This window comes from Pelophylax lessonae (assembly GCF_965119305.1).
Source record: "Pelophylax lessonae genome assembly, contig: HAP1_SCAFFOLD_640, whole genome shotgun sequence".
Taxonomy (NCBI): Eukaryota; Metazoa; Chordata; class Amphibia; order Anura; family Ranidae; genus Pelophylax; species Pelophylax lessonae.
The window spans coordinates 43,781-70,000 of NW_028119705.1; the positions used below are offsets into that span (position 1 = coordinate 43,781).

Sequence of the window (26,220 nt, forward strand, 5' to 3'; positions counted from 1 at the left end):
AACCGATGTGTGAATCGGATCACTTGTTACCGATATGAAAATCGGATCAGACTGGTTGTTAGGGTGTCTGCTACATGAACCCCTCACTAGAATCGGACGCATAACCATCCGAAATAGACATAGCAACCAATGCTTCTTCAAACATTCTCAGATCCCCCCTACGTACTACTGTGCCATTAGAAGCGCGTACGCAGTCAGGTGCAAGAATCTCAATGTTTTCATTGGGAGCTATAAGTGTGCTTGCCAAAATAGGAGTATCCTCAGGAGGTGGTACAGGAGGTTTTTTAGAACGTGGTATCGAGTTCACTGGAGTTGAAGGAATATCTATTCCAATATTTGTCAAAGTCTGGGTGCCCTTTTTTGATATAGGACGGGGACAGGGCTGACAACAGCCTTGGTAATTTCCAGGCTGTTTTTCAGGGAAGACCGTTCGGATTCGCCTGGCCTCCATTGGGAGAGCCTTAGGCCTATGGGGTCGGGTTGGGCAAGATGTAATGAAATGTCCCCCTTCTCCACAATAAAAACAAAGGCCACAGATTCTCCTGTGATCTTTTTTTTGTAAGGACAACTTAGTATGTACGGCACCAATCTCCATAGGCTCCTCATCCATCTCTGTAGGATCAGGGTTCAAATGAGATGTGTCAGAGTGACAAGGCTGACTGTTTAAGGCAGGCTTGGACCATGACCAGGCAGGATCACCATATTCATTTGGTTTCCTTTTTTCCCTAGGTACCCGGGGTCTGCGGTTACCTGGAGCAGGTTTAGGAGTAGATTTTTGGGAGGGGAGACACTGGGAGTGCATCGCAATTGCAAATGATTCCCAATTGTCTAGGATCGGACTTTTTTCTTGCAGTTTCTGGTATGCCCACGTTTTCATTTTGCCAGAAAGCAAATTAATGGCAGCATGCACTTTAATAAAGTCATTATGATAGGTCCTGGGTTTAAGGATAAATAGGAGCTCACAATCCATACGAAAAAAAAGAAAAGAGGAACGGGAACCATCAAACCTGTCTGGTAGAAGGACAAGAGGTTCTGGGGGTTGAGCGGCAGTAGGCTGTGAAATACAGGCTATCTGCTGTCTCAATGTCTGATTTTCCTCTTTTACCTCAGTAAGAGCAAGTATTAATTCATTTATTTGTTGTGTTAACTGCAATACTTGAGTGGACAATTCTGCTGAATCCATATTTTTCTGGTTCGTTCAATCTGTAACGTTCATGCGTTTTTGTTAGTGGATGGATTTACAGCTGCAGAATTATTACACTCAGTAGCCTTGTAGAGATTCTGTTGAACAAACATATCCAACTCTCAGGACTTCATCATCGTGCACAGCCTGTTTATGCAATATACATACACCCAATATGATATTACTGGAGTAATAGAATATGAGAGAGTATATAGATGAGAGACAGGCTATGATATGGTGAGCACTTAGTAATAGTATCTAGGAGAGTGATAGGTGATGGTAGTATGCAGATGATAGGAATAGCTTAGATAGACATAGTCCTTGTATATGCAGATGACAGGAATAGCTTAGATAGACATAGTCCTTGTATATGCAGATGACAGAAATAGCTTAGATAGAGATAGTCTTTGTATATGCAACAGATGATAGTGGAAGTATAGGTTTAGTAAGGAATCCCCTGTGGGGTACTTATCACTAGATAGTTTAGCAGTAGCAAAGTCCAGTAGTAAGGAGTGATCCGGTAGCGAGATAAGGGATCCGTAGCGAGGTTCCGGTTCAATACAGGCAAAAGGTAAAGCTGGAAGCTCCGGCAGCATAAGACAAGGTAAGGTGGACATCAAGGCATATAAGCATCAAAGCACATCTAGGCACACAGCAGGTTGAACGAACACATGTGAGTGAAAGCTGGTGATTTAAATAGCTGTTCAGTCCGGCGCCTCATGATGATGTCAGCACTCTTAAAGGGAAACACACCTATATGTGCTTCATCTATCTAGGTAGATGCAACGCACCCAGAAATGATGTGATAGGAGGCACTGAGAGTGCCAGAACCTTACACCGATGAGGTTAAAATTGAACTTTTTGGCCGGAATGAGCAAAGGTACCTTTGCAGAAGAAAGGGCACAGAATTTAATGAAAAGAACCTCTGTCCAACTGTTAAGCATGGGGGTGGATCAATCATGCTTTGGGGTTGTATTGCAGCCAGTGGCACAGGGAACATCTCACGAGTAGAAGGAAAAATGGATTCAATAAAATTTCAGCAAATTTCGGATGGTAACTTGATGCCATCTGTGAAAAAGCTGAAGTTAAAGAGAGGATGGCTTCTACAAATGGATAATGATCCTAAACACACCTCGAAATCCACAGGGGATTACATCAAGAGGTGTAAACTAAAGGTTTTGCCATGGCCTTCAAAATCTCCTGACCTCAACATAATTGAAAATCTATGGATAGACCTTAAAAGAGCAGTGCGTGACAGACATCCCAGAAATCTCAAAGAACTGGAAGACTTTTGTAAAGAAGAATGGGCAAAGATACCTCAAACAAGAATTGAAAGACTCTTGGCTGGCTACAAAAAGCGTTTACAAGCTGTGATACTTGCCAAAGGGGGCAGTACAAGATATTAACTCTGCAGGGTGCCCAAACTTTTGCAGACACCATTTTTTTGTTTTCTGTTATTTTGAAAGTGTAAATGATGGAAATAAAATCTAACTTTTGTTGACATATTATAAGAATGTCTAATCTGTAATTTGATGCCTTTTGGAGATTTTTTCCATCTTTCCTTGGCTTCTTTATGCACATTAGAACAAATTTTTACCTGGGGTGCCCAAACTTTCGATCCCCACTGTATATATATATATATATATATATATATATATGAAAAAAAGCAGACGGATGTACCAGCCCTAAAAAGGGCTTTTTGGGGTGCTGTCAGGACGCTGTCACAGCAGATGAGTATTTGAGGACTGGAGTGGACACAGAACACTGGCCTAGCTATTAATTCAGCAGCAGCTGCAGCCCTCTCCCTGCTCTAACTAACACTGCAGCTTCAGAATGAATCTAAGATGGATGCTGTCCTTGCTTTTTTATAGGAGGTGGGAGGGTCTGGAAGGCAGGGTATGCTGATTGGCTGGAATGTGTCTGCTGACTGTGAGGTACAGGGTCAAAGTTTGCTCAATGATAACGTATAGGTGGCGGACCGAACATCGCATATGTTTGCCCGCCGCGGCAAACGCAAACAAGTAATGTTCGCCGGGAACTGTTCGCCGGCGAATAGTTCGGGACATCTCTACTGGTGATGCTGCATTGCTTGGCACTGGTGAGGCTGCATAGATCAGCACTGGTCAGGCTGCATAGATTGGCACTGGTGAGGCTGCATTGCTGGGCACTGGTGAGGCTGCATAGATCGGCACTGGTGAGGCTGCATAGGTCGGCACGGGTGAGGCTGCATTGCTGGGCACTGGTGAGGCTGCATTGCTGGGCACTGGTGAGGCTGCATTGCTGGGCACTGGTGAGGCTGCATAGATTGGCACTGGTGAGGCTGCATAGATCGACACTGGTGAGGCTGCATAGATCGACACTGGTGAGGCTGCATAGATCGGCACGGGTGAGGCTGCATAGATCGGCACTGGTGAGTTTACCATTTGCCAATAAAAAAAAAAATATGTCCCCGTATTTCATTTAAAAAAATGTGGTCACCTTAGGTTACAGTGCCACGCTGATTGGCTAAGGCGGTGGAGCAACTTCCGCTGCATCAGTGCAGAGTATTTCACTCATCAGTAGCCCCTCCCTCCTACTCAGATGAGCAGTGCTATACGTTGCTACACTGTGCATACAGAATACAGTATTATTACGGACATTTTATACCCATAACAGATTTTTATAAATTTACCAGAAATTTTCCACATATTGGGCAACCCCCCCCCCCCTTGGTGGGAGTGGAGATGACCCATCTATAAGGATAGAAGGCTAAGAACAGCGTATACCTACCAGAGACCGACCCATCACCTACCGTGTTGGAAGGGAGAAGTGTCTGTTGTTTTACAGCTCTACCCATTCATTGATTTGGTAAGAGGCTCATCATTTCCACTCCTCTTGGATGGTGTTAGGGGTCACATCTTCCTAACCTTTTTGGTGCTCGATCTCTGGAGCGGAATCACTTATATATATGCCCTAAATTCTCATCTTTCTGGTAAGAAGCTACGCTGGTGGTGGGATATTGAATTTAGTCACGTGATCTTCACCCCTTCCGTTTAAAGGCTTCATCACAACAAATTTCATTTGGACTATTTTTGTACACCATATGGGACTTTACGCATCACCATGCACACCTGAGACACACATTGGTGTTTTCACTGCTAATGCTGTGGTTTAATGTTTCTGTTTTATTAATCCCTCCAAATGTTATAAGCACATTTTGTTGTATACTCCTATTTTCTTTGATGTTTACAGCACATGGTTGGTTTGTTTAAAACCCTTCCTTTGTTTTCACATTGCAAAAGATTTTATTTCAATCATCACTTATTGATTAGCGCACCTGATACACACATCCATAGTACAGGAGATGTTCAGAGACTGCAGACATAGTACAGGAGATGTACACAGTAGCCGGCATTCCATGTGAGTGGTGGACATTGTTTCTGATGTTATTCAGCTGTGGAGCTCTTTGTGTACAGTCCTGTGTGAGCCAACCAGGAATTATTTTCAGTCAAATGTGGTGGGCTGGGGAAGGGGCGGGTTACAGTGCCGTGCTGATTGGCTAATGAGGTGGAGCAACTTCCGCTGCATCGGTGCAGGGTATTTGACTCATCAGTAGTCCCTCCCTCCTACTCAGATGAGCAGCGCTATTGGTTGCTACACTGTGCATACAGAATACAGTATTTTACGGACATTTTATAAGGATATACAGTACATACACACACAGCACAAGGCCGTGTTCACACTACGAGATGTTTCTCTGGGCTGCAGTTCCTCTGATAAACCACAAGGTGGTGATCTCACTTCTACCATAAAGACAGGAAGTGATGTCAGGTACAGACAGGAAGTGATGTCAGGTATAAATTCGAAGTAAGTGAGTAAGGAGGAAGTAGAGAACAGACGTCACTGGAAGTGGCAGCAGAGGAGGTAATAAGTTCTTGTTTTCTATTTACACCCAGTAACCACCCCCCCCCCCCCCCACCGTCATGTCCGTCCTCTTCCTCCATAGTCACTGTGACCTCTTTTATCTCAAGCAGATGATGATACACACATATAAAGTATAGTGTGGAAACCTAGATTAACCCCTTCAGGATCAGAACATTTCCCTACTAACAGGGCCCGAACATTCTCTTCATTTTGGAGATGTCACCTTTCCCGCCAATCACCTTCTCCCCTCATCAGTCTATAGTAATGAATTATATGACTTTTATAGTTATGATTGCATTGGATTCCCACTGACGGGCTGGATAATCTAGATTCAGTGATTACCCCAGTCTGACCAGTAAGCGCACGTAGACAGCTAGCTCTGCTCAGTCGGCAGCGATTATGCCCCACGGAGCAGGGCAGCCAGAGAGTTAAACATCTCATGGGGACATATATGACCGGGCTCCTATAGTCTGTGTCACAGTGAATCCCTTGGCCAACAGCCACTCTACTTCGGTTGAGAGGGATTTATGCCCAGAGCAGACTGCCCATGGGAGGAGCCAAGTTTGTTTTTTTGTTTTTTTTTCCTTCTGCCTAGTGTCCTTTTTTTAATTATTTAAATTTTTATTATTGAACTTCATTAAAAACTTACAAAACATTTCAGAAGCAAAGACAGAAACACCATATATCATTTTCAACAGATTTACAAAATATTGCCTTCCGGTACATTTCTTCCCCTTTTTTTTTTTTTTCTATCTTCCCTCTCCCTCTTCCCCCCCTTCCCTTCTCTCCTCCATATTCTTCCTTAGCCTACTCTGTTGGTCTCTCTGTTGTTTTTATTTGATTAATAATTAAGTATTTATTTCTACATATTTGTTTGATTTTTTGAAATCCATCCATTTTTCCCATTTTTTTTTTAATATTGGGTTTTCCTCCTGGCTATTACTTATATATTCCATATTAAAAACATACATTATCCTAGTACACCATTCTTTAACTCTGGGGGATCTACTTCATGCCACTTCTTCAGTATTGTTCCCTTTGCTGCATTTAGCAGGGTTGGGATCAAAGACGGTTCTCAGGGCTGCAGTTCCTCTGAGCTCCACAAGGTGGTGATCTCACTTCTACCCAGACAGGAGGTCTCTATGGAATACAGGAAGTGATGTCGGCTACACACAGGAAAATCCAGAGATACAAAGTACAGAGGAGACGTTGTTGGGAGTGGCAGCAGAGGAGGTAATAAGATCTTATTTTCTATTTACACCCAGTAACCCCCCCCGTCATGTCCGTCCTCTTCCTCCATAGTCACTGTGACCTCTTTTATCTCCAGCAGATGATGATACACACATATATTGTGTGAAAACCTAGATTAACCCCGCCAGAGGCAGAATATTTCCCCACTTACGAGGCCGGAACATCCTCTTCCTTTTGGAGATGTGTCACCTTTCCCACCAATCTCCTTCCCACCTCATCAGTCTAAACCAGCGTTTCCCAATAGGTTCGGTGAGAACAAAATTGGGGTTCCGCAGCGTTTGGCCCCATCCAAGATGGCCACCGCTACCTGCCATTTCCGGAAGGTCGGAAACCGCAGAGATCACCCAACCTTGATCTCATAAGACGGGCGGGACAATTCTGGAGTTGGGGCAGGACCAGCGCTGAGGCAGCTGCCTGAATGAACTTTTCACATTAACCAGGAGGTGATTGGCTGCTAGGAGGCGGTCCTAGCAACCAATCACCAGCTTGCTAATATGAAAGGCTAACCTGGAAGCTCCCGCACCCCCATCCAGTGCTGCTGTGCCTTCCGTCCAGGATTGTCCCCCCCAGTGCTTTGGAGGGGGGGATGTGAAGGGGGCAGTGCTGTGGGGGGGGGGAATGTCAAGGGGGCAGTGCTGGGGGGGGATGTGAGGGAGGCAGAGCTGGGGGGGATGTGAAGAAGGCAGATCTGGGGGGGATGTGAAGGGGGCAGAGCTGGGGGGATGTGAAGGGGGCAGAGCTGTGGGGGATGTGAAGGGGTCAATGCTGTGGGGGGGATGTGAAGGAGGCAGATTTGGGGGTGGAAGTGAGGGAGGCAGAGCTGGGGGGGATGTGAGGGAGGCAGAGCTTGGGGGGGGGTGTGAAGGAGGACAATGTTGTGGGGAGTATGTGAAAGGGGCAGTGGGGGGGGGGATGTCAAGGGGCAGTGCTGTGGGGGGGGGGAATGTGAGGGAGGCAGAGCTGGTTGAGGGTGTGAAGGGGGATAATGTTGTGGGGAGTATGTGAAAGGGGCAGTGCTGTGAGGTGGGGGGGTGTTGTGGGGGGGTGTCAAGGGGACAGTGCTGTGGGGGGGGATGTTAAAATCTAGTTTTTCCATAATGCTCCCAGTCTCAGATGTTTATCACAAAATGTGATCAGTAAAGTCTCCGGAGTACACGGAGATCACAGGAATATGATGTGTCCTGGCAAAGCCCACAGACAAAGTTCATCTTTCAATTTAGGAGAGGTGGGACGCATCCGGGAGAAACTATTCTGTGCCCAGAAACTTCAAAGAGCGCCCCCCCCCTCCCCTCACACAGCTCCTCCTCCTCCAAATGTCCCTCAAATCAGAGTAATAGAATCCTATGACATCACACTGACCTCACAGTTCCTCCTCCCAATGTCCCTCCAACTGGCTCTTTTTCCATTCTGATGCTCTGAGGATGTGGATGGACCCTTGGCATCCTTACTAGCAAGGTGGAACTTTATGTCTTGTGTTATATGAACAAACACCAGAATTTCTTACGACAAGCTTTGAACCCTTGGAGCGGGGGGGCCCTTTGTGGGTAAATTCTACCTCAGTCTGAAATGGGGATTGAGAAAACAGATACTTGACCGGAGAGGTGAGGAGGATTCTGGGAGGTCACATGACATCACTCTTATCTCTGTTAATAAAACACAGACCTGACCGGAGAGGTGAGGAGGATTCTGGGAATGTCATTTAATTTTTCTCTTTGTGTTCAAATCTAGAGTTTTGCTCCTGTGAAGTCTGGAGATCATATGACCATCACATTGCCTCCACCTCCCTCCCTGATAGAATAGAGAAATACAAAGAAGATTCTAGTAGTCACCAGAGAGATCATTGAGTTGCTGACAGGAGAGGTGAGCGGTGCTGGGAAGGACGTCATGATGGAGAATCAGCCACCCCTCACATCACCGGGTAAGAGGAGACTTTATTGTAAAGGAGAGAGCAGTACGGAGGGTCCACCTAGATCCCCCATCATCTGATAAACACATAGAAACAATGTATTCAGTCAGTGTGTGTGTTTCCTACAGATGGATCCAGTAATGGGAACCCACCAGAGAGATGTCCCCGTCCTCTGTATTCCCGGGATTCCACACAGGAAGATCACACCATCCCTCACCATCATCAGGTAGATGAGGAACAATCACTGATAGTATCATTAGGATCTGTACATTATCTGCATTGTTACCATTGATGTCATTTTTATTATATATTCAGAGTGGAAACCTGAGAGATTCTAAAGTTGAGGTTAAAGAAGAGATAAAAGAGGAGGATGATGAGGATGGGGTGATGGAGGAGTCAGAGTTTCCAAATGTTTACAAAGATCTGTACCAGGATACCATGGTGGAGTCATCCAGCTCCAGGAACCCACCAGAGAGATGTCCCCGTCCTCTGTATTCCCGGGATTCCACACAGGAAGGTCACACCATCCCTCACCATCATCAGGTAGATGAGTGACAATTATTGGTAGTTCTGATTTATATACAGTATGTTTGTTACAATGAATGTTTTCTTATATATTCAGAGTGGAAACCTCGGGGATAATAATATTGAGGTTAAAGAAGAGTATAAAGAGGAGGATGAGGAGTATGGAGTGATGGAGGAGTTTACAGAAGGACACAAGGATATGATGGAGCCACCTTATACCAGGAACCCACCAGAGAGATATCCCCGTCCTCTGTATTCCTGGGATTCCACACAGGAAGATCACACCATCCCTCACTGTTACAAGGTTGGTGGAAACAAAGATTAAAACAAAAGTAAGGCGCAGTTGCTACAAATCTCATGGTAAATGTCCATAAAGAAGTCCATATACTTCGTGGAGTGCACTTGATAGGCCAATATCTTAGGGCTGCCATCAATACAGGAACAGAAGCCATATTCCTGCAAGGCTGCCGGTATAAATAAGAGGGAGGGCGTCTCTAAGTGCAGAATTTAAAACCGATTTATTGTATAGTATATAATTGGCAACTCACATGTTTGGAGATAAGAACAGGCACTTCATAATAGTAAGGCTGTCCCAAGGGTCATCCGTGGACGTAAAGTCCGTTCACTGGCAGCGTCATTCAGGGTTCACCTTGCTGGTCACTGTTATGAGGAAGCCGCCCATATAGTGGATATACACTTAGATCGAGGCTTGAGGAGCTGGTGGCTCAGCAGCGAAGGACAAAATGCATTACTGGAATGCGACGCGTTTCAGAGCATTTGCGCTGCAAGTATTACGGCAGCCACACTCCTTCTTCAGTGCTTGAAGGTGATGTCACAATAATAAAGCTGATTTCTCTTTCGCTCATTGAAGGACACAGCTCCAGAATCTTCTTAGCCATTGTGTTATGCTGCCCCATACAGGAGAAGGACATGAGGCAGGAAAAAGCTTTACCAAACCTATGGGGCAGTCCCAGGGGGTATGCTTCCACACTCTGCTATAGGCATTCAGTTTCTTCTGCCTAGTCAGGAGTAAGGACCTAGTTCCTTGCTGGGATTTCTGGTCCTACCATTTTTTCTGTTCCTGTGAGAATTACAATCAACTGCTGGACTGGGTGAGGGACTGGATGTTCTAGATCCTTAAGGTCTCCCCAGTCAGGCCATTGAGCGTGCGCAGGCCTCAGCTCCGTGCTAGATCGGCCGTGACATAGCCCCACTGGACGGGGTCTGGAGGCACGAGGGTGCATAGACCTGGTCACAGCCTTAGTCCCAGCATGCCTCTTGCCCCGCAGCACCCCCATTCTGATGAGGACGGCTGAAACCACTGCCTCCCGTGTGGACATCCGTCTTCCCCTCTTCTGCCCTGGGTGGTCGGATCCGCTGGGGCTGGTGTCCTGGCCTACTAGGCCATGCGGCTGAGTTTGGCGCTGTCTTGCGTCCTGCTGGGCCATATGGTGAGCTTGGCACCTGTCTTAAACCAGGTGGCGCTTCATTTTTAGTGACAGTCATGCCGCCATTATTGTGTGAGCCAGAGTACCCTGCTTGCGTGTCCACGTCACAGTGGGCGGCCCACCTTTAATGGGGGCTATGTTCTATTATGTCCTCTATGGTGGGCTCTTAAGGCAACCCCCCTTATCTTTTGCAGGGTCTCATAGGTGGTCCATTTGTGGACCCTTGGCTGGCGTCCCTTTGAGGGATCACAGTTGGCAGTCTCCCCTGACTGTTATGTTTCAGGGTGAGCTTAGTATGTAGCAACCCTACTGGGTTTGCGTCCATAGACCTTGAGTGCTCTGTTAGTGAGGTTGATTCCTCTTCTACTGCAGCCATAGACCCCTTTGACAGGAGAGCTGACACTTTAGTCCACCACATGTTTACTGTGGCTGGTTCGGTACTACATAGCATTGGTGTCCCAGACTCTAACAGGGTGGGCAAGTTTTGCGCCAGGATCTGGAGGGGGACCAGCTTCCCCCTGCCCTTGAGGAGCTGGCAGACCAGTTAGTCCAGGGGTTGCAGTTTGCCTGTGATGCCTCTCTGGATGCGGCTCCCTTCGTTTCTAGGTTGTCCGTGACAGGAGTGGTCCTTCGGCGCATGATATGGATGATATCATTAAGGGTCTTACAGGGGGGAAGAGAACTCTTCTTTCACAGGCTGCCAGAAGCAAGGAGTCTCGTCGCTGACATGGGCCCTTTTTTTTTTTTCTCGGCTCATATGCAGCCTTTTCGTCTCTCAGGATCTCGCCTCAGATCCTCGGGTATTCACAAAAGTGTTGGCCCAGGTGTTGGCATTGTAGCGGCAGCCGGGGATTGCGGTACTGGGAACCTGGACACTCTTCTTCAGCGAGCAGAGTCTCTGACTGCTTAAAAGGACAACCCGGAAATTACTGTATGGACTCTGCAGGAGCTCAGTTGGGAATTGAGCTTCCAAAAATCTGCTATGGTTCCGTCCACCGAGTTGGACTATCTGGGTCTGACTCTGGACTCGGCTTCAGCCAGGCTGTTTCTTCCAGGGGAAAAAACTCCAAAATCTGCTGGATGCGATTTGGCTCCTGTTGTCCAGCAGACGGTCATCTTTCAGGACTTGCATGCGGGTGCTGTGCCTGATGGTGTCTACCTTCGAGACGGTTCTCTTTGCACAGTTCCACTTGAGAACTCTGCATAGAGAGTTTCTTGCCAAGTGGGGCAAGAATCCACAGTCTCTAGAGAACCAGATCCTGTTGAGCCGGCATACAAGAGGGTCTCTGATATGGTGGCTTTGCTCTCCGGCGCTTCAACAGGGCAAATTCTTCCTTCCCCTGTACTGGACGGTGGTCTCCACGGTTGGCAGCCTGTCTTGGTAGGGAAGCGTTTTGGGCACTAATGTGCTCAAGGGGTCTGGACTCTGGAGGAGTCAAAACTACAGATCAATATATTGAAACTTCGGGCGATAAGATTTGTCTGGCTCATTGGACAAATCGCCTTTAGGGGTGCCCGGTAGGTAGCTGGCATTCTAATGGTGGGGAACTTCCGCGGTGGACCTGTTGGGCTTTAGTCTCAACAGGAAGGAACATAGAATTGAGTCAAGGTTTCGGGATCCTCTGGCTGACGCCACAGATTACTGGTGGTTCCTTGGGGCCAGTATCATATGATATATGCCTTTCCCCCGCTAATACTTCTGCCCAGTCTTTTGCGAAGAATCGATACCAGGAGTCATCCTAGTGGCTCCAGACTGGCTTGTCTGTCTTGGTTCGCTGATCTGGTAAGGCCGGTCGCCAAAGCCTCTTGGAGACTTCCTTTCAGAGAAGATCTATTGGCCCATGGGCCAACCTTCCATCCTGCTTTACAGTCGCTGGCTTTAACGGCTTGGCTGTTGAAAGCCAGGTGCTGAAGGATAGGGGGTTTTCTGAATTGGTGATTCCCACGCTGTTAAAGGCTGAAAAATATACCTCTAGGAAGATTTACCATAGCACCTGGAAGATGTACATTGTGTGGTATGAGTCTCTTGGGGGTCATCCCCTTTCCCTTTCGGTGGCACGGATTTTGGCATTCCTAAAATGAGGTGTTAAGTACCACCTGGCCCTGGGTACCATCCAGGGCCAGGTTTTTGGCCTTGGCGGTCTTCTTTTACCATTCTTTGGCTATGCATTCTTTGGTTTGCACCTTTGTTCAGGGGGTTCGCTCCCCCAGTTCAGTCTCTGTTGCCTCCGTGGGATCTCAATTTGGTGCTGTCGGTTCTTCAGTAACCGCCTTTCAAAAAAATTTGCAAGCTTCCCCTGATTATATTGTCCCACAAGGTAGCCTACCTGGTGGCTATTACTTCTGCATGCAGGGTGTCGGAGCTGGTGGTGTTGTCTTGTTGTTCACCTTACCTGGTGGCTCACAGAGATAGTGGTGCTTCGCCCTTGTCAGTCTTCACTTCCTAAGGTTGTTTCTGGTTTCCATCTGAATGAAGACATTGTGTTGCCTTCCCTGTGTCCTAAGTCTAAACATCCTAGGGGGATTGCCTTGCACTCTCTGGATGTGGGTCGGGCGCTCATGGTGTACCTTGCGGTAACCGAGTCATTTAGGAAATCAGCCTTACTATTTGTCCTTACGGATAGACCTTGCAAGGGGCTGGTCGAGTCATGCCCACAGGCGTCACGAGCGGGGTGCGGGGGGGGGGGGCGCACCAGGGTGTCCATCGAGGGAGGGTGACACCCAGTGTAAGGTAAAAAGGCTGCCAGACAGTAAAAAAAAAACAGCCTGTCTCAGCCTGTGTCTGTGACACTTGCAGTTCCGAAGCCTGCCTGACGAGTCTCCAATGATCTTTCGTAGTGCTTCTTGCACCCTCCCCCTTCTCCAGCGCGCCTTATTTGATCTAAACAGGAAGAGATGCCGGGAGGGGGGAGAAGTGCAGTCTGCAGGGGAGGACAGACTTGTTTAGCCTAGCACTAAGGGAAGCTGGCTAAACTCGGCAATAAACATGTCATGTCCGTAGCTTGTTGTCTAGAGGGAAGAAGGAGGAGGGAGGGGGGAGAGAATGGGCTCTCTCTAGCAGGCTGCTGTCTGTTTTTTTTTTTTGTGTGTGAGATCTACTCTGCTTCTGAAGGGTGGATATTTTCTACATTCTACCCCAGTGTCTAATACACCTCCCTAGAATCCCTATCCCTTACCTGCTCATCAGTCCAGTTCAGGCACAGACTCCTCTCCTGCATTACTACCTCATGTCTGTGGCACTACAAATCCAAGCATGCCAGGAGAGGGGAGGCAGCAGCAGACAGATCAGGCTGATTTTCAGATTAAATGTGCATAGTGTGTAGTGTGTATGTACTGTATGATCATTATTTATTTATTGTGCTTGGTGGTCTTAAGGTGTTTACTATTTATAAACCTATCAGAGTAAATAGAGAGCACATTTGCAGTGGAAGTGCTCTGGAGTATTTTTATTAGTGTATAATGAAAATCCAGAGTGGTGGAGTGATGGGGGAGGGAGATGGACAGAGAGATGGAAAGAGTGAGGAGTGAGTAAGGGATGGAGGTATAGATTGGGTGACAGATAGAGGAAGGGATGGAGGGATGGTAAGAGACACAGAGAAATGGAACAATGGAGCAAAGGATATAGGGATGGAGGGATGGAGTTATGGAAAGAGTGTGAGAGACAGACAGAATAATAGGATAAAAGTGATGGTGGGTAGAAAAGGGGGAGGGATATATAGGGCACAAGGATTTTTGGATGGACAGTATGATGGAGAGATGGAGCAAGGGGCAGACAAATGAAGCAAGGGACGGATGGAGCAAGAGATAAAACGATGGAGTTATGGAAAAATGAAAATAATGGAGGGTGAAGTGGTGGGAGGGAAGGTTGGATGGACAGGGGGTGATGGAGACAGGGGAAGATGGAGGGATGGAGACAGGGGAAGATGGAGACAGGGGGTGATGGAGGGATAGAGACAGGGGGTGATGGAGGGATGGAGACGGGTGATGGAGAGATGCAGACGGGGTGATGGAGGGATGGAGACAGGGGGTGATGGAGGGATGGAGACAGGGGGTGATGGAGAGATGGAGACAGGGGGTGATGGAGGGATGGAGACGGGGTGATGGAGGGATGGAGACAGGGGGTGATGGAGGGATGGAGACAGGGGAAGATGGAGGGATGGAGACAGGGGGTGATGGAGGGATGGAGACAGGGGGTGATGGAGGGATGGAGACAGGGGGTGATGGAGGGATGGAGACAGGGGGTGATGGGGGGATGGAGACAGGGGGTGATGGAGGGATGGAGACAGGGGGTGATGGAGGGATGGAGACAGGGGAAGATGGAGGGATGGAGACAGGGGGTGATGGAGGGATGGAGACAGGGGGTGATGGAGGGATGGAGACAGGGGGTGATGGAGGGATGGAGACAGGGGGTGATGGAGTGATGGAAACAGGAGGTGATGGGGGGATGGAGTCAGAATATGATGGAGGGATGGAAACAGGAGGTGATGGGGGATTGAGTGATGGAGACAGGAGGTGATGGAGTCAGAAGATGATGGAGACAGGAGGTGATGGAGTGATGGAGACAGACAGGCGGTCCTTAGAATTGGGGACATAATATTTGGGTGATCCTGGTGGCTTCCACGGATTTCCCCCCACTTTCTGTGATGGCTATGGAACAGAAATTAAGGGGAAATCTCTCCAGTTTGACATAGGTGACAAAATCTGATGGGTTATAATCTAATCTGGCTTACTATATCAAAAATAACATAAGAAATATGTTATTTTACCTTAATGTCTATCTTAAACCACATTGCTAATTGCATATTGTACTTGTTTGTAGCTTATGCACTGAAATGTGCAATTAAACCTGTCATTTTGTAACTTTTGGAAAATGCCAGTAAAAACTTGGCTGTGCCAGTAAATTTTGAGTGTCGTGTCAGTGAATTTCAGTCTGGTAGGTTGGCAACTCTGGTGACACCACTGTGCCTGAGGCGGGAGCCGAAGCTGCCGGTCTGTGGCCCCACCACCCGCTGCCTCTATGTCTCGCGGCCGCTGAAATTGCAGTGTGTTAAAATCTTTTCAGACCAGCAGCCTCCTCCAGCAGTGTTTGCCTCGAACAGATGGTGGGTGTGTTATCTGACCCCACCTCCTCGGCTTGGCTCCTCCTGTGTACTGTACATTGCTGGGGTCCTGGGAGCAGGCAAAGGTCTGGAGTGGCCATCAGTGCCATAAAAAAAACATTATTAAAAGGGGTTGGGGTGACACCATGAGTTACCGCACCGGGTGACACCAACCCTAGTGACGCCACTGCTGGCACGACCATTTCCAGATGGACAAGACAGACGGTGGTGCAGGCCCAGTCCATCAACAGTCAGGTTCCTCTGTTCCCTGTTAAGGCGCTTTCTACGTGGGCGCTTAGTGCCTTCTGGGCCTTCTGCCATGAGGCGTCAGTGATCCAGGTTTGCAAGGCGGCCACTGGTCATCTGTGCACACTTTTACAAAATTTTACAAAGTGGATGTACTGGCATCTGCGGATGCTTCTTTTGGCAGCAGGGTCTTGCAGGCCGCTGTTTGAGAGGACCTTGGCCTCTTTGAGGGTGTATTGTTTTCAGGTGAGCTCCAGGTACTCCTGTTTGAGCTCCATATCTGGTTGGCTAGGTTTAGCCTTTTGGGAATTGATTTCTGTTGTGTTTTTCCCCACCCCTCATGTTTAACAATGCTGACGTCCCAATGGTTTAGAATATTCTGGAGCTGTGCCCGTCAATGAACATCAGAGAAAAGGATTTTATAGTAAGACCAAAATTCTATTATTTTACAGAAGATGATATTTATTGATTATAATAATTTTCTTGATTTAGAGTGGCGATCCAATCGATATAGAATTTGAGGTTAAAGCAGAAGAAGAAGAGACGTATGTGAGGGATGATCAGCAGTCTATGGAGGAGGATCGAATAACGGGGACATTTATAGAGGAGGACACTCCTACAGAGATCAGCACAGGTGGGTCATTAACACTAAATAAATACATGTAAGCCACCACTGATTACTGAACACCAATATTATGAGTCCTGATCCCTGCACTATATACTCTATGTTGTACATGACATACTCCTGACCCCTGCACTATATACTCTATGTTGTACATTACATACTCCTGACTTCTGCTCTCTCCCCTCTACCCACTGCTATATATACACAAAATATGGCTTCTCTTTTGTTCCACCCATTTCCTACCAGCTGGACATTTTATATCTGATGATTTGATTGAAGGACAGACTTTTACATGGTGATAATAATGTGATAACATCCTCCAACTTTAGAACCTTAAACAGAAAGTGATAATGAGGGAGGAGTCAGTAACCCAATGATGGTGGTCTTCAGGATCAGTCCAGTCTTCATCTTGGTTGTTCTCCCCCCATCCTCACTCTCTGACCTCTGGTGGGGCTCAGCCCCGCTGTTATTCATGACTAAATCATGGACTAAATAAGGAAGTGTAGGACTTCTTGTGTTGGGAAGATGGCAATGAGTGATAAAGGAGGAGGGGACACTCGTTCCTATAATCCCCTCATCACTGTCACTCCTATTAAAGACAGTTCTCGTTGTTTCCTCACTCTCTGACTAAGGTACATGAATAAAGAAATGAACTGGTAGGAGATCAGAGGACCCATTTACTAGATACCTTGAGGGGGGAATTGTAAGATCCTCAGAGACAAAGCTGCCTGATATGGGCGGAGTCCTGGTTTAGGGGAACCAATCTGCTGATGTCTAGTAATAATCTTTTTATTTCTATTTTAGTACATGGACGGGAGATGAGGAAAACCTCAGAGGATTGTCTCACTTTGTCTCCAGACTGTAAAGTAGAAGATGAGGACATCACACAGTATAATCCAGGAGAAAACCCGGCTACCTCAAATGTCCATCCGACACCACACAGTGTAGATGGACCTTCGTATTCCTCTTATTCTGAGGAACCTCAGACTGTGAGGGACAGTGCCGGACCATCGTATTCCTCTTATCCTGAGGAACCTCAGACTGTGAGGGACGGTGCCGGACCATCGTATTCCTCTTATCCTGAGGAACCTCAGGCTGTGAGGGACTGTGCTATCCTTCCAACAAGATTTCTGTGTACTGAGTGCGGGAAATGTTTCCGTGTTAAATCAAATCTTCGTGTGCATAAAAGGTGTCACACAGATGGAAATCCGTATTCCTGTCCTGAGTGTGGGAAATGTTTTTCACAGAAGTCCAATCTTTCCAGACATCAGAGATCGCACACTGGTGGGAAGCCGTATTCCTGTCCTGAGTGCGGAAAATATTTTTCACAGAAGTCTTCTCTTTCCACCCATCAGAGATTGCACACGGGTGAGAAGTCGTATTCCTGTCCTGAGTGCAGGAAATGTTTTTCACAGAAGTCATATCTTTCCACGCATCAGAGATCTCACACTGGTGAGAAGCCGTATTCCTGTCCTGAGTGCGGGAAATGTTTTTCACAGAAGTCCGATCTTTACAAACACCAGAGATCTCACACTGGTGAGAAGCCGTATTCCTGTCCTGAGTGCGGGAAATGTTTTTCACAGAAGTCATATCTTTCCACGCATCAGAGATCTCACACTGGTGAGAAGCCGTATTCCTGTCCTGAGTGCGGGAAATGTTTTTCAGCGAAGTCCGATCTTTACAAACATCGGAGATCTCACACTGGTGAGAAGCCGTATTCCTGTCCAGAGTGCGGGAAATGTTTTTCAGAGAGGTCCACTCTTTTTAAGCATCAGAGATTGCACACTGGTGAGAAGCCGTATTCCTGTCCTGAGTGCGGGAAATGTTTTTCACGGAAGTCCGCTCTTTCCACACATCGGAGATCTCACACTGGTGAGAAGCCGTATTCCTGTCCGGATTGTGGGAAATGTTTTTTAGAGAAATCATGTCTTTCCAGACATCAGAAATCGCACACTGGTGAGAAGCCGTATTCTTGTCCTGAGTGCGGGAAATGTTTTTCAGAGAAGTCAAATCTTTCCACGCATCAGAGATTGCATACTGGTGAGAAGCCGTATTCCTGTCCTGAGTGCGGGAAATGTTTTTCAGAGAAGTCATGTCTTTCCAAGCATCAGAGTTCTCACACTGGCGAGAAGCCGTATTCCTGTCCTGAGTGCGGAAAATGTTTTTCACAGAAGTCCCATGTTTCAACACATCAGAAAGTGCACACAGGGGAGAAGCCGTATTTCTGTCCTGAGTGCGGGAAAAGTTTTGTACAGAAGTCAAATCTTACCAAACATCGGAAATTGCACACGGGAGAGAAGCCATATTCCTGTGCTGAGTGTGGAAAATGTTTTGCAGAGAAATCAGTTCTTGTTACACATCAAAGATCTCACACAGGGGAGAAGCCGTATTCCTGTCCTAAGTGTGGGAAATGCTTTTCACAGAGGTCACATCTTGCTGCACATCAAAAGACTCACATGAAAAGCCTAATCTCTGTTCTGAGTGTGGAAAATGTTTTGTGAAAGAGTCAGATCTTTTCACACATCTGAAGTGTCATAAGGAGAGGCGATTTTCCTGTCCTGAGTGTGGGAAATGTTTTTCACAGAAGTCCAATCTTTGCAGACATCAGAGATCTCACACAGGGGAGAAGCCGTATCCCTGTGCTGTTTGCAGGTATTTTTTTACACTGAAGGCCAATCGTGACAGACATTAGAGATCTCACACGGGGGAGAAGCCACTTTCCTGTCCTGAGTGAGGGAAATGTTCCTCACTGAAGTCCTGTCTTCCTGTACATCAGGGATCCCACACAACCCTCAAGGTGTATTAGTGCCTTGAGTGCGGGAAATGTCTTCTATATGAATATTGCTGGACATGTGGGGAAGAAGCACACCCTGATATACACCTCAGATATACTCCATGGCTGATCGTCATCATGTAAGAAACACTTCATAAGGAGATCAGAGATCACCAAAGACATGGATGAAGTGTTGTCCCGTGTTGGCCATTGATAGCAGGAGAAAAATAAAAATGGAGTCCTTACCTTTCATTGGCTGAGTACATTTTGAGCGGGAAGATTTCACAAACATTTAGAGGTCTGTTTTTAAAAAAAATGTGTGATTTCCTATAATCGTCAGCTCCATCTAGTGGCCATAATGTGTAATTTCGCTTTTTTTTAATTGAGGTATTTTGGGACAAATACTGGATTATGGCCACTAGATGGAGCTGAAGATTCTCTTCATAGGCCCCTATGGACTGAATGTACAATCTGATCAATGTACTCACGTTGTCACTGGGGGTGTTGAAAATGATCGCCGCATCGCCATGCAGCCTTTTCCGATTCGGTTACGATGCGGAACCCAGAATAATCGTGGTTGTGCGTGACGTCATCCTGGCTCCTCCCCCCACAGAAGTATCATTGCTGGATTAACATGCACCGTTGGCCTGGCTGCATCCGGCGCTGTTCCCCTCTCATTGGATGGTGTTGCTTCAGGAAGTGGGCGATGCAGAACATCAACGTGAAGCCCCCCCCCCCCACCTCCCCACGCTCTCCGCCCTTCCTCGGGATTTGTATCTCTGTCACCTCCCCCATGGGCGGGTGTAGTGCAATTCGGCGCTAACATCATCATCATCATCACATCCCTGGCATGAGACACAGTCTGCTTCAGGAAATGAGCTGCGAGGGGAGGGGTAAGAGACCAGCCTGCCATGTTTAATGTAAGTGAGGGGTGAGTGCATAGAAGTGGCCCATCCCCCATCTCTGCTGTACCTCCAGTCTGTGTACTGAGTGTGCCTATCACATTGGGGCCTAAGTTGCTGCCAAAAGACTCCCCAATGAGCTGGTCGTCTCCTGTACCATGTCTGCAGTCTCTGACCGTCTCCTGTACCATGTCTGCAATCTCTGACCGTCTCCTGTACCATGACTGCAGTCTCTGACCATCTCCTGTATCATGTCTACAATCCCTGACCGTCTCCTGTACCATGTCTGCAATCTCTGACCATCTCCTGTACTATGTCTGCAGTGTCTGACCATCTCCTGTACTATGTCTGCTGTCTCTGACCATCTCCTGTACCATGTCTGCAGTCTCTGGCCATCTCCTGTATCATGTCTGCAGTCTCTGACCGTCTCCTGTACTATGTCTGCAGTCTCTGACCGTCTCCTCTATCATGTCTGCAGTCTCTGACCATCTCCTGTATCATGTCTGCAGTCTCTGACCGTCTACTGTATCATGTCTGCAGTCTCTGACCGTCTACTGTATCATGTCTGCAGTCTCTGACCGTCTACTGTATCATGTCTGCAGTCTCTGACCGTCTCCTGTATCATGTCTGCAGTCTCTGACCGTCTCCTGTATCATGTCTGCAGTCTCTGACCATCTCCTGTATCATGTCTGCAGTCTCTGACCATCTCCTGTACCATGTCTGCAGTCTCTGACCGTCTCCTGTACCATGTCTTCAGTCTCTGACCGTCTCCTGTACCATGTCTTCAGTCTCTGACCATCTCCTGTACCATGTCTGCAGTCTTTATATTTTTTCCTTATATATATATATATATATATATATATATATATATATATATATATATATATATATATATATATATATATATATATATATATATATATATATGCATATACCCCCTATTTATTTTTATACTCTCCTGTTTCTTAGAATAATTGGTCACCATGTGCTTTTACACTTGTTGGAATTATAGGTGTCCGGGTCTGCATCTGCTGGGTCCCCTCCCCTCCTTTTTTTAGGACCGATTGGCTTATACCCGCCTCAGCCCCAGGTTAGACTCCTCCCCTCACTGTGCTCTCATTCCCTTATGGTCACAGGGCCTGCTTTGGTTTGTTACATGTAATTAGTAGGATCTTATGTATACGATATTTCTAAGGGAGCAATTTGGTGTATTCTTTTTATTTTTTAAGATTTTTGTATTCTAAAATTAGCCTATATTTTTTTTATCAAGCTCCTGATGAGTGGATGAAAGTTCCACGAAACGCGTAGAGATATAGATGTGAAGACATATGTATCTGGATACTAACCATGTATTATTCATGAGATATATATACACGTTTATTATTGTATATTATTATAATATGAATTGTGTAAATACATGGCAAGATACCCTTTTTTGATGCCAGTCCTCTACATTCTATATCTGTAATTCTATCTGGATTATGTGATGTCGTATTTGTTATATATATATTATCACTCATGTAATGAATAAACATTTTTGAGACTTCACTTTATCTGGTCATTTAAGCAAGCAACCTACCTCATCTAAAGTCCCATGACCATTTTTCCTTCCTTTTGCGTCTCCTGTACTACTGTATGTCTGCAGTCTCTGACCATCTCCTTTATCATGTCTGCAGTCTCTGACCGTCTCCTGTATCATGTCTGCAGTCTCTGACCGTCTCCTGTATCATGTCTGCAGTCTCTGACCATCTCCTGTATCATGTCTGCAGTCTCTGACCATCTCCTGTATCATGTCTGCAGTCTCTGACCATCTCCTGTATCATGTCTGCAGTCTCTGGCCGTCTCCTGTATCATGTCTGCAGTCTCTGACCATCTCCTGTATCATGTCTGCAGTCTCTGACTGTCTTCTGTACTATGTCTGCAGTCTCTGACTGTCTTCTGTACTATGTCTGCAGTCTCTGACCATCTCCTGCATCGTGTCTGCAGTCTCTGACCATCTACTGTAGTATGCATATCTCCTAGCACAAACCTCCCACATCACCCCATCACAAAGCCTTTTGCCTCATCCCCCCCAACACAAATCCACCTCAATCACCACTCCTAGCATACCCCCCCCCCCAAATGTATTTTCCTAGAGCAACTCTTACTTCCTACCACCCTCAAACTCCCCCTCTCCCCTTAAATCCCCTCCATCAATCTCCTTGCAGTGCCTCCCTACCTCACATGATGCCACAGTGCCCGGGGAAGCCTCCCCTTCTCTTCACCTCTTATCCCAGCCTTGCACTGGACTGTCTACTTTCCAAAAAAGGTAATTTGGGGGGTATTTGTACTGCCTTGCCATTTTCGGGCCTCAAGAAAGGAAATTGGCCATTAGTACATCAGGATTGATCACTTTTCAGATATATATCCAATAGTTTGTAAATTCCAGGGGTGCTCAATCTGTGGCCCGTGGAGCTCTCTAATGCTGCCTACGGAGTCTTCTGATGTGGCCCACGGAGCCCTCTGATGTTGCCCATGGAGCCCTCTGATGTAGTCCACGGAGCCCTCTGATGTGGCCCACGGAGCCCTCTGATGTGGCCCACAGAGCCCTCTGATGTGGCCCACGGAGCCCTCTGATGTGGCCCATGGAGCCCTCTGATGTGGCCCACGGAGCCCTCTGATGTGGCCCACGGAGCCCTCTGATGTGGCCCACGGAGCCCTCTAATATGGCCCGTGGAGCCCTCTGATTTGGCCCACGGAGCTCATTGATGTGGCCCACAGAGCCCTCTGATGTAGCCTAGAACATTAAACCAGGGAAGCGCATGTCCAGGGTCGGCAAACCATTGATCACATTCTGGGCTTGCGGAATTGCCACCCCAGAACTTTAGAGTGCCTTGAGCGAGTGTCGGCAGCGGAGAGAGCAGTAGCTGAATAAGCTGATGCTTCCCGCTGTCCCAGGCAGAGATACTGAGTACACCTCACCTGGGTTCTTTCTATCATTTTTTTTCACACAAATAGAGCTTTCTTTTGGTGGTATTTAATCACCTCTGGGTTTTTTATTTCTTACAAAAAAAAAGAAAAAAGACAGAAAAAAAAAGTTTTTCTTATTTTCTGTAAATTTTGAAAATAAATAAAATTTTCTTCTTCACTGATGTGCGCTGATGAGGCAGCACTGATAGGCTGCACTAATGGGCACTGATGAGGTACTAATATGTTGCACTGATGAGCACTGATAGGTGGCACTGATGGCCACTGAGAGGCAGCACTGACGGGCGGTACTGATGGACACTGACGGGTGGCACTGATGGACACTGATGGGCAGCACCATCAGTGCCCACAATTAGTGCCCATAGTGCTGCCAGTCAGTGCCCATCAGTGCCTAGATGAGCCTAGATGAGCAGGCACTGTCAGCACTATGGGCACCGATGGTGGGCACTGATGCTGGGCAGTAACTGGCACTTTATTTACATTTTGTGTAATCAGGGCACTGATGATCAGTGCCCTGATTACATGTATCTGTCTCCCCTGTGAGGAGGAGCCGCTGATCGGCTCTCCTCGCCTCACACACTGACAGTGTGAGGCGAGGAGAGACGAATAACGGCACTTCCTCATTTACATGTGACTGGCTGTGATTGGACACAGCCGATCACATGGGCAAAGAGTCATGTCATTGACTCTTTACCGAGATCAGGATTGTGCCGTGTCCTAACAACCTATTGACTGTGCGCTTGGCAGGATTTAAATACTAAAAAAAAAAAAAAACACACAGAGCACACAGAAAATTCAGGTGATTGGAGAAGTTCTCCTCGGCCCAAACCACTCGCCCATCCCTAGTGGTGTTTAGAGGGAGGGAAAGGATTGTTGGAGAGGTTGCATGGAGGGCATCAGTGGGAGAATACAAGGCTGAGGGTGTTGTCACCAGAGTGAGTAGAAGCCTCTACCCATTGTGTACCCATTTCTTCAGGCCAAATGAGGAGGTTAGACTGAGAAGTTTGGAAGTAGCAGAAGTGTTCGTAGTAACAGGGATGATGAAGTCTCTGAGAATGATTGTGGGGATTTCAGAAGAGAGAAAGTAGGGCAGCCAGGCAGAGAAGTCATCAAGGAAAGTTAATACCGGTCCAGCGGGCCGATAGATCACAGCAATTCTAGAGGAGATCGGAGAAAATAGACGTATACAGTGAGCTTCAAATGATGAGAGGGAGGAGAGTGGAGAACCTGGAAGGTGCTCTGTGAGGATAGGAGGATTCCCACTCCACCTCCCTTGTGTTCCCTAGGTCTAGATTTACACCTACTTCATTCATCTTATGGTGTTTATCAATAAATTAAGTAAACTGATCCATGTGCAAATTCATATACAACATAAAGTGCTTTGTGCTCAAGATGCTGTTCCCTGCAGATCCACTGCTTCCACTTTACACCTACTTCATTATCTTATAATATTTTCTATAGAGTAATAACTTGTGCAAATTTCATGTAATCATACAATATTTGTTGCTCAATATAGTGTTCTCTGCAAGTCCACTGCTTCCACTTTGCATCTACTTCAACAAAGTTCTGTTGCTCCATAAAAGTCCACAAATGTATGAAAAGTTGTTAAGGTGTGAAAGTTCTCCGTGCTCCAAACTGTGCCAGCTGTAGTGTAGCCACGCCTTCTTCCACCTCTTACACACGTGATGGTGAGGGCGCCCCCTTAGTAGTGCTTCCCCACTCACCAGAGCAATATGACTCCCAGCTTTTCATCTACCAGAGTCACAAACATCCTTCACACTCTCCTCACCTCCGATGGCAAAGGAACTGGATCCTCCTCGCTCACTCCTGCAAGTCTGCTGCGCTTTCTGTCAGTCTCCCTCCTAGACTCGGCTTCCTCCTCCGACCGCTGTTCCAGCAGGAGCTCCGCCTCTTCATACACACTCAGGGAGGAGAGAAAGGGGAAGGATATACAGTACATACACACACCGCACAAGGCCGTGTTCACACTACCAGACGGTTCTCAGGGCTGCAGTTCCTCTGAGCTCCACAAGGTGGTGATCTCACTTCTACCCAGACAGGAAGTCTCTATGGAATACAGACAGGAAGTGATGTTAGGTAAAGAGGACATTCCATAGAACGTAGAGGGAGACACTGCAGGATCTGGCGGCAGAGGAGGTAATGAGTAGATTAACCCCTTCAAGGGGATCAGTTGATGATTAATATATCTTGCTTCCAAAGCTGACCACACATGGATGGAAATGTGACCGATCCCTGCTGAACCAGCTGAATTTCGATGTATCTATGGTCACCTCCCCTCCCCCACATCTCCTTCATTATGTAAGTCATGCTGAGATAATCTCCTATTGGCTGAGCAATATTCTCATTTGTCTCTGAGCTCCTTCTTGCTATTCCTCGTCCTGCCTGTTGTTTCCTTGGATTGATTTTCTGTGTAGTGACCCCGGCTTCATCTCTTGGATGCGCTCGTCTGTTGCTTGTCCTGACCTTTATCCTGATTCCTGGATCTCCTCCTCATCTCTCCTCCATATCCTCTTACACAGCTTTTCTCCACACCTGCAGTGACCTTGGGGGGTGGAAAGTTGGCACCAGCATGCAGTAATATCCATCCCCACCATTAGGAGCTCTGGAGAAAATTGTCTGTTATTTACACTCCATTCCTCCGCATGTCACCTGCTCACATGAGAGATTACTTTCCACATTCCTGACAGATTTCTGTATGGTAAAGGTCAAAGTTCACTCTTCATTTTAGGAGAAGTGGGAGGCACCCGGGAACAATGATTTGGTTTGCACCGGATCCTCATATAGAGGGCCCCTCAAATCTCCCCATCTAAATGTTCCTCCATCTAGAGTCTATATGTCCATCACACTGACCTCACAGCTCCTCCCCCCAATGTCCCTCCATCTGGCTTTTTTTTCTCATGCTCTTAGGATGTGGGCAGACCCTTGGCATCCTCACTAGCAAAGTGGGACTGTTGGTCCTGCGTTGTATGTAATGAATTCAGAATGCCTGCAACAAGCTTTTACTCTGCGTAGTGTGGGGGTCCTGTGTGGGTAAATTATACCTCAGTCTGAGGTGGGGCTTTAATCAAATGGAAACCTGAATAGTGAGGTGAGGAGGATTCTGGGAATTTCATTTGATTTTACTATTTGTGTTCAGATCTAGAGTTTTCCTCCTGTGAAGTCTGGAGATCAAATGACCATCACATTGCCTCCACCTCCCTCCCTGATAGAATAGGGAAATACAAAGAAGATTCTAGAAGTCACCAGAAAGATCATCGAGGAGAGGTGAGCGGTGCTGGGAATTCTGGGACATTATCCAGTAACAGACAAGGGATGTGTCTGGATGGTGACTGTATCATTGTGTGTGTCAGGTTCCTATAAGGTGTCAGGAT

The 26,220-nt window shown here is 47.0% G+C and overlaps 1 protein-coding gene and 1 pseudogene across 2 annotated transcripts in view; both read left to right on the forward strand.

Moving 5' to 3' along the window:
- The window catches only part of LOC309544024 (uncharacterized protein), a gene marked incomplete at both ends in the record, with an annotated part of 34,267 nt that extends 15,958 nt beyond the window's left edge, over window positions 1-18,309 (forward strand). The window contains one exon of the mRNA XM_082276419.1: window positions 17,281-18,309. Coding sequence (XP_082132545.1) covers window positions 17,281-18,309 — 1,029 coding nt within the window. The remainder of the gene's footprint in view (window positions 1-17,280) is intronic.
- Window positions 1-19,186, forward strand: part of LOC309544025 — a 44,257-nt pseudogene extending 25,071 nt beyond the window's left edge. The window contains exons 9-10 of the transcript XR_014226109.1: window positions 18,395-18,830; window positions 18,922-19,186. The product of XR_014226109.1 is annotated as an uncharacterized misc_RNA (transcript). The remainder of the gene's footprint in view (window positions 1-18,394; window positions 18,831-18,921) is intronic.
- The last annotated feature ends 7,034 nt before the right edge of the window (window positions 19,187-26,220 follow it).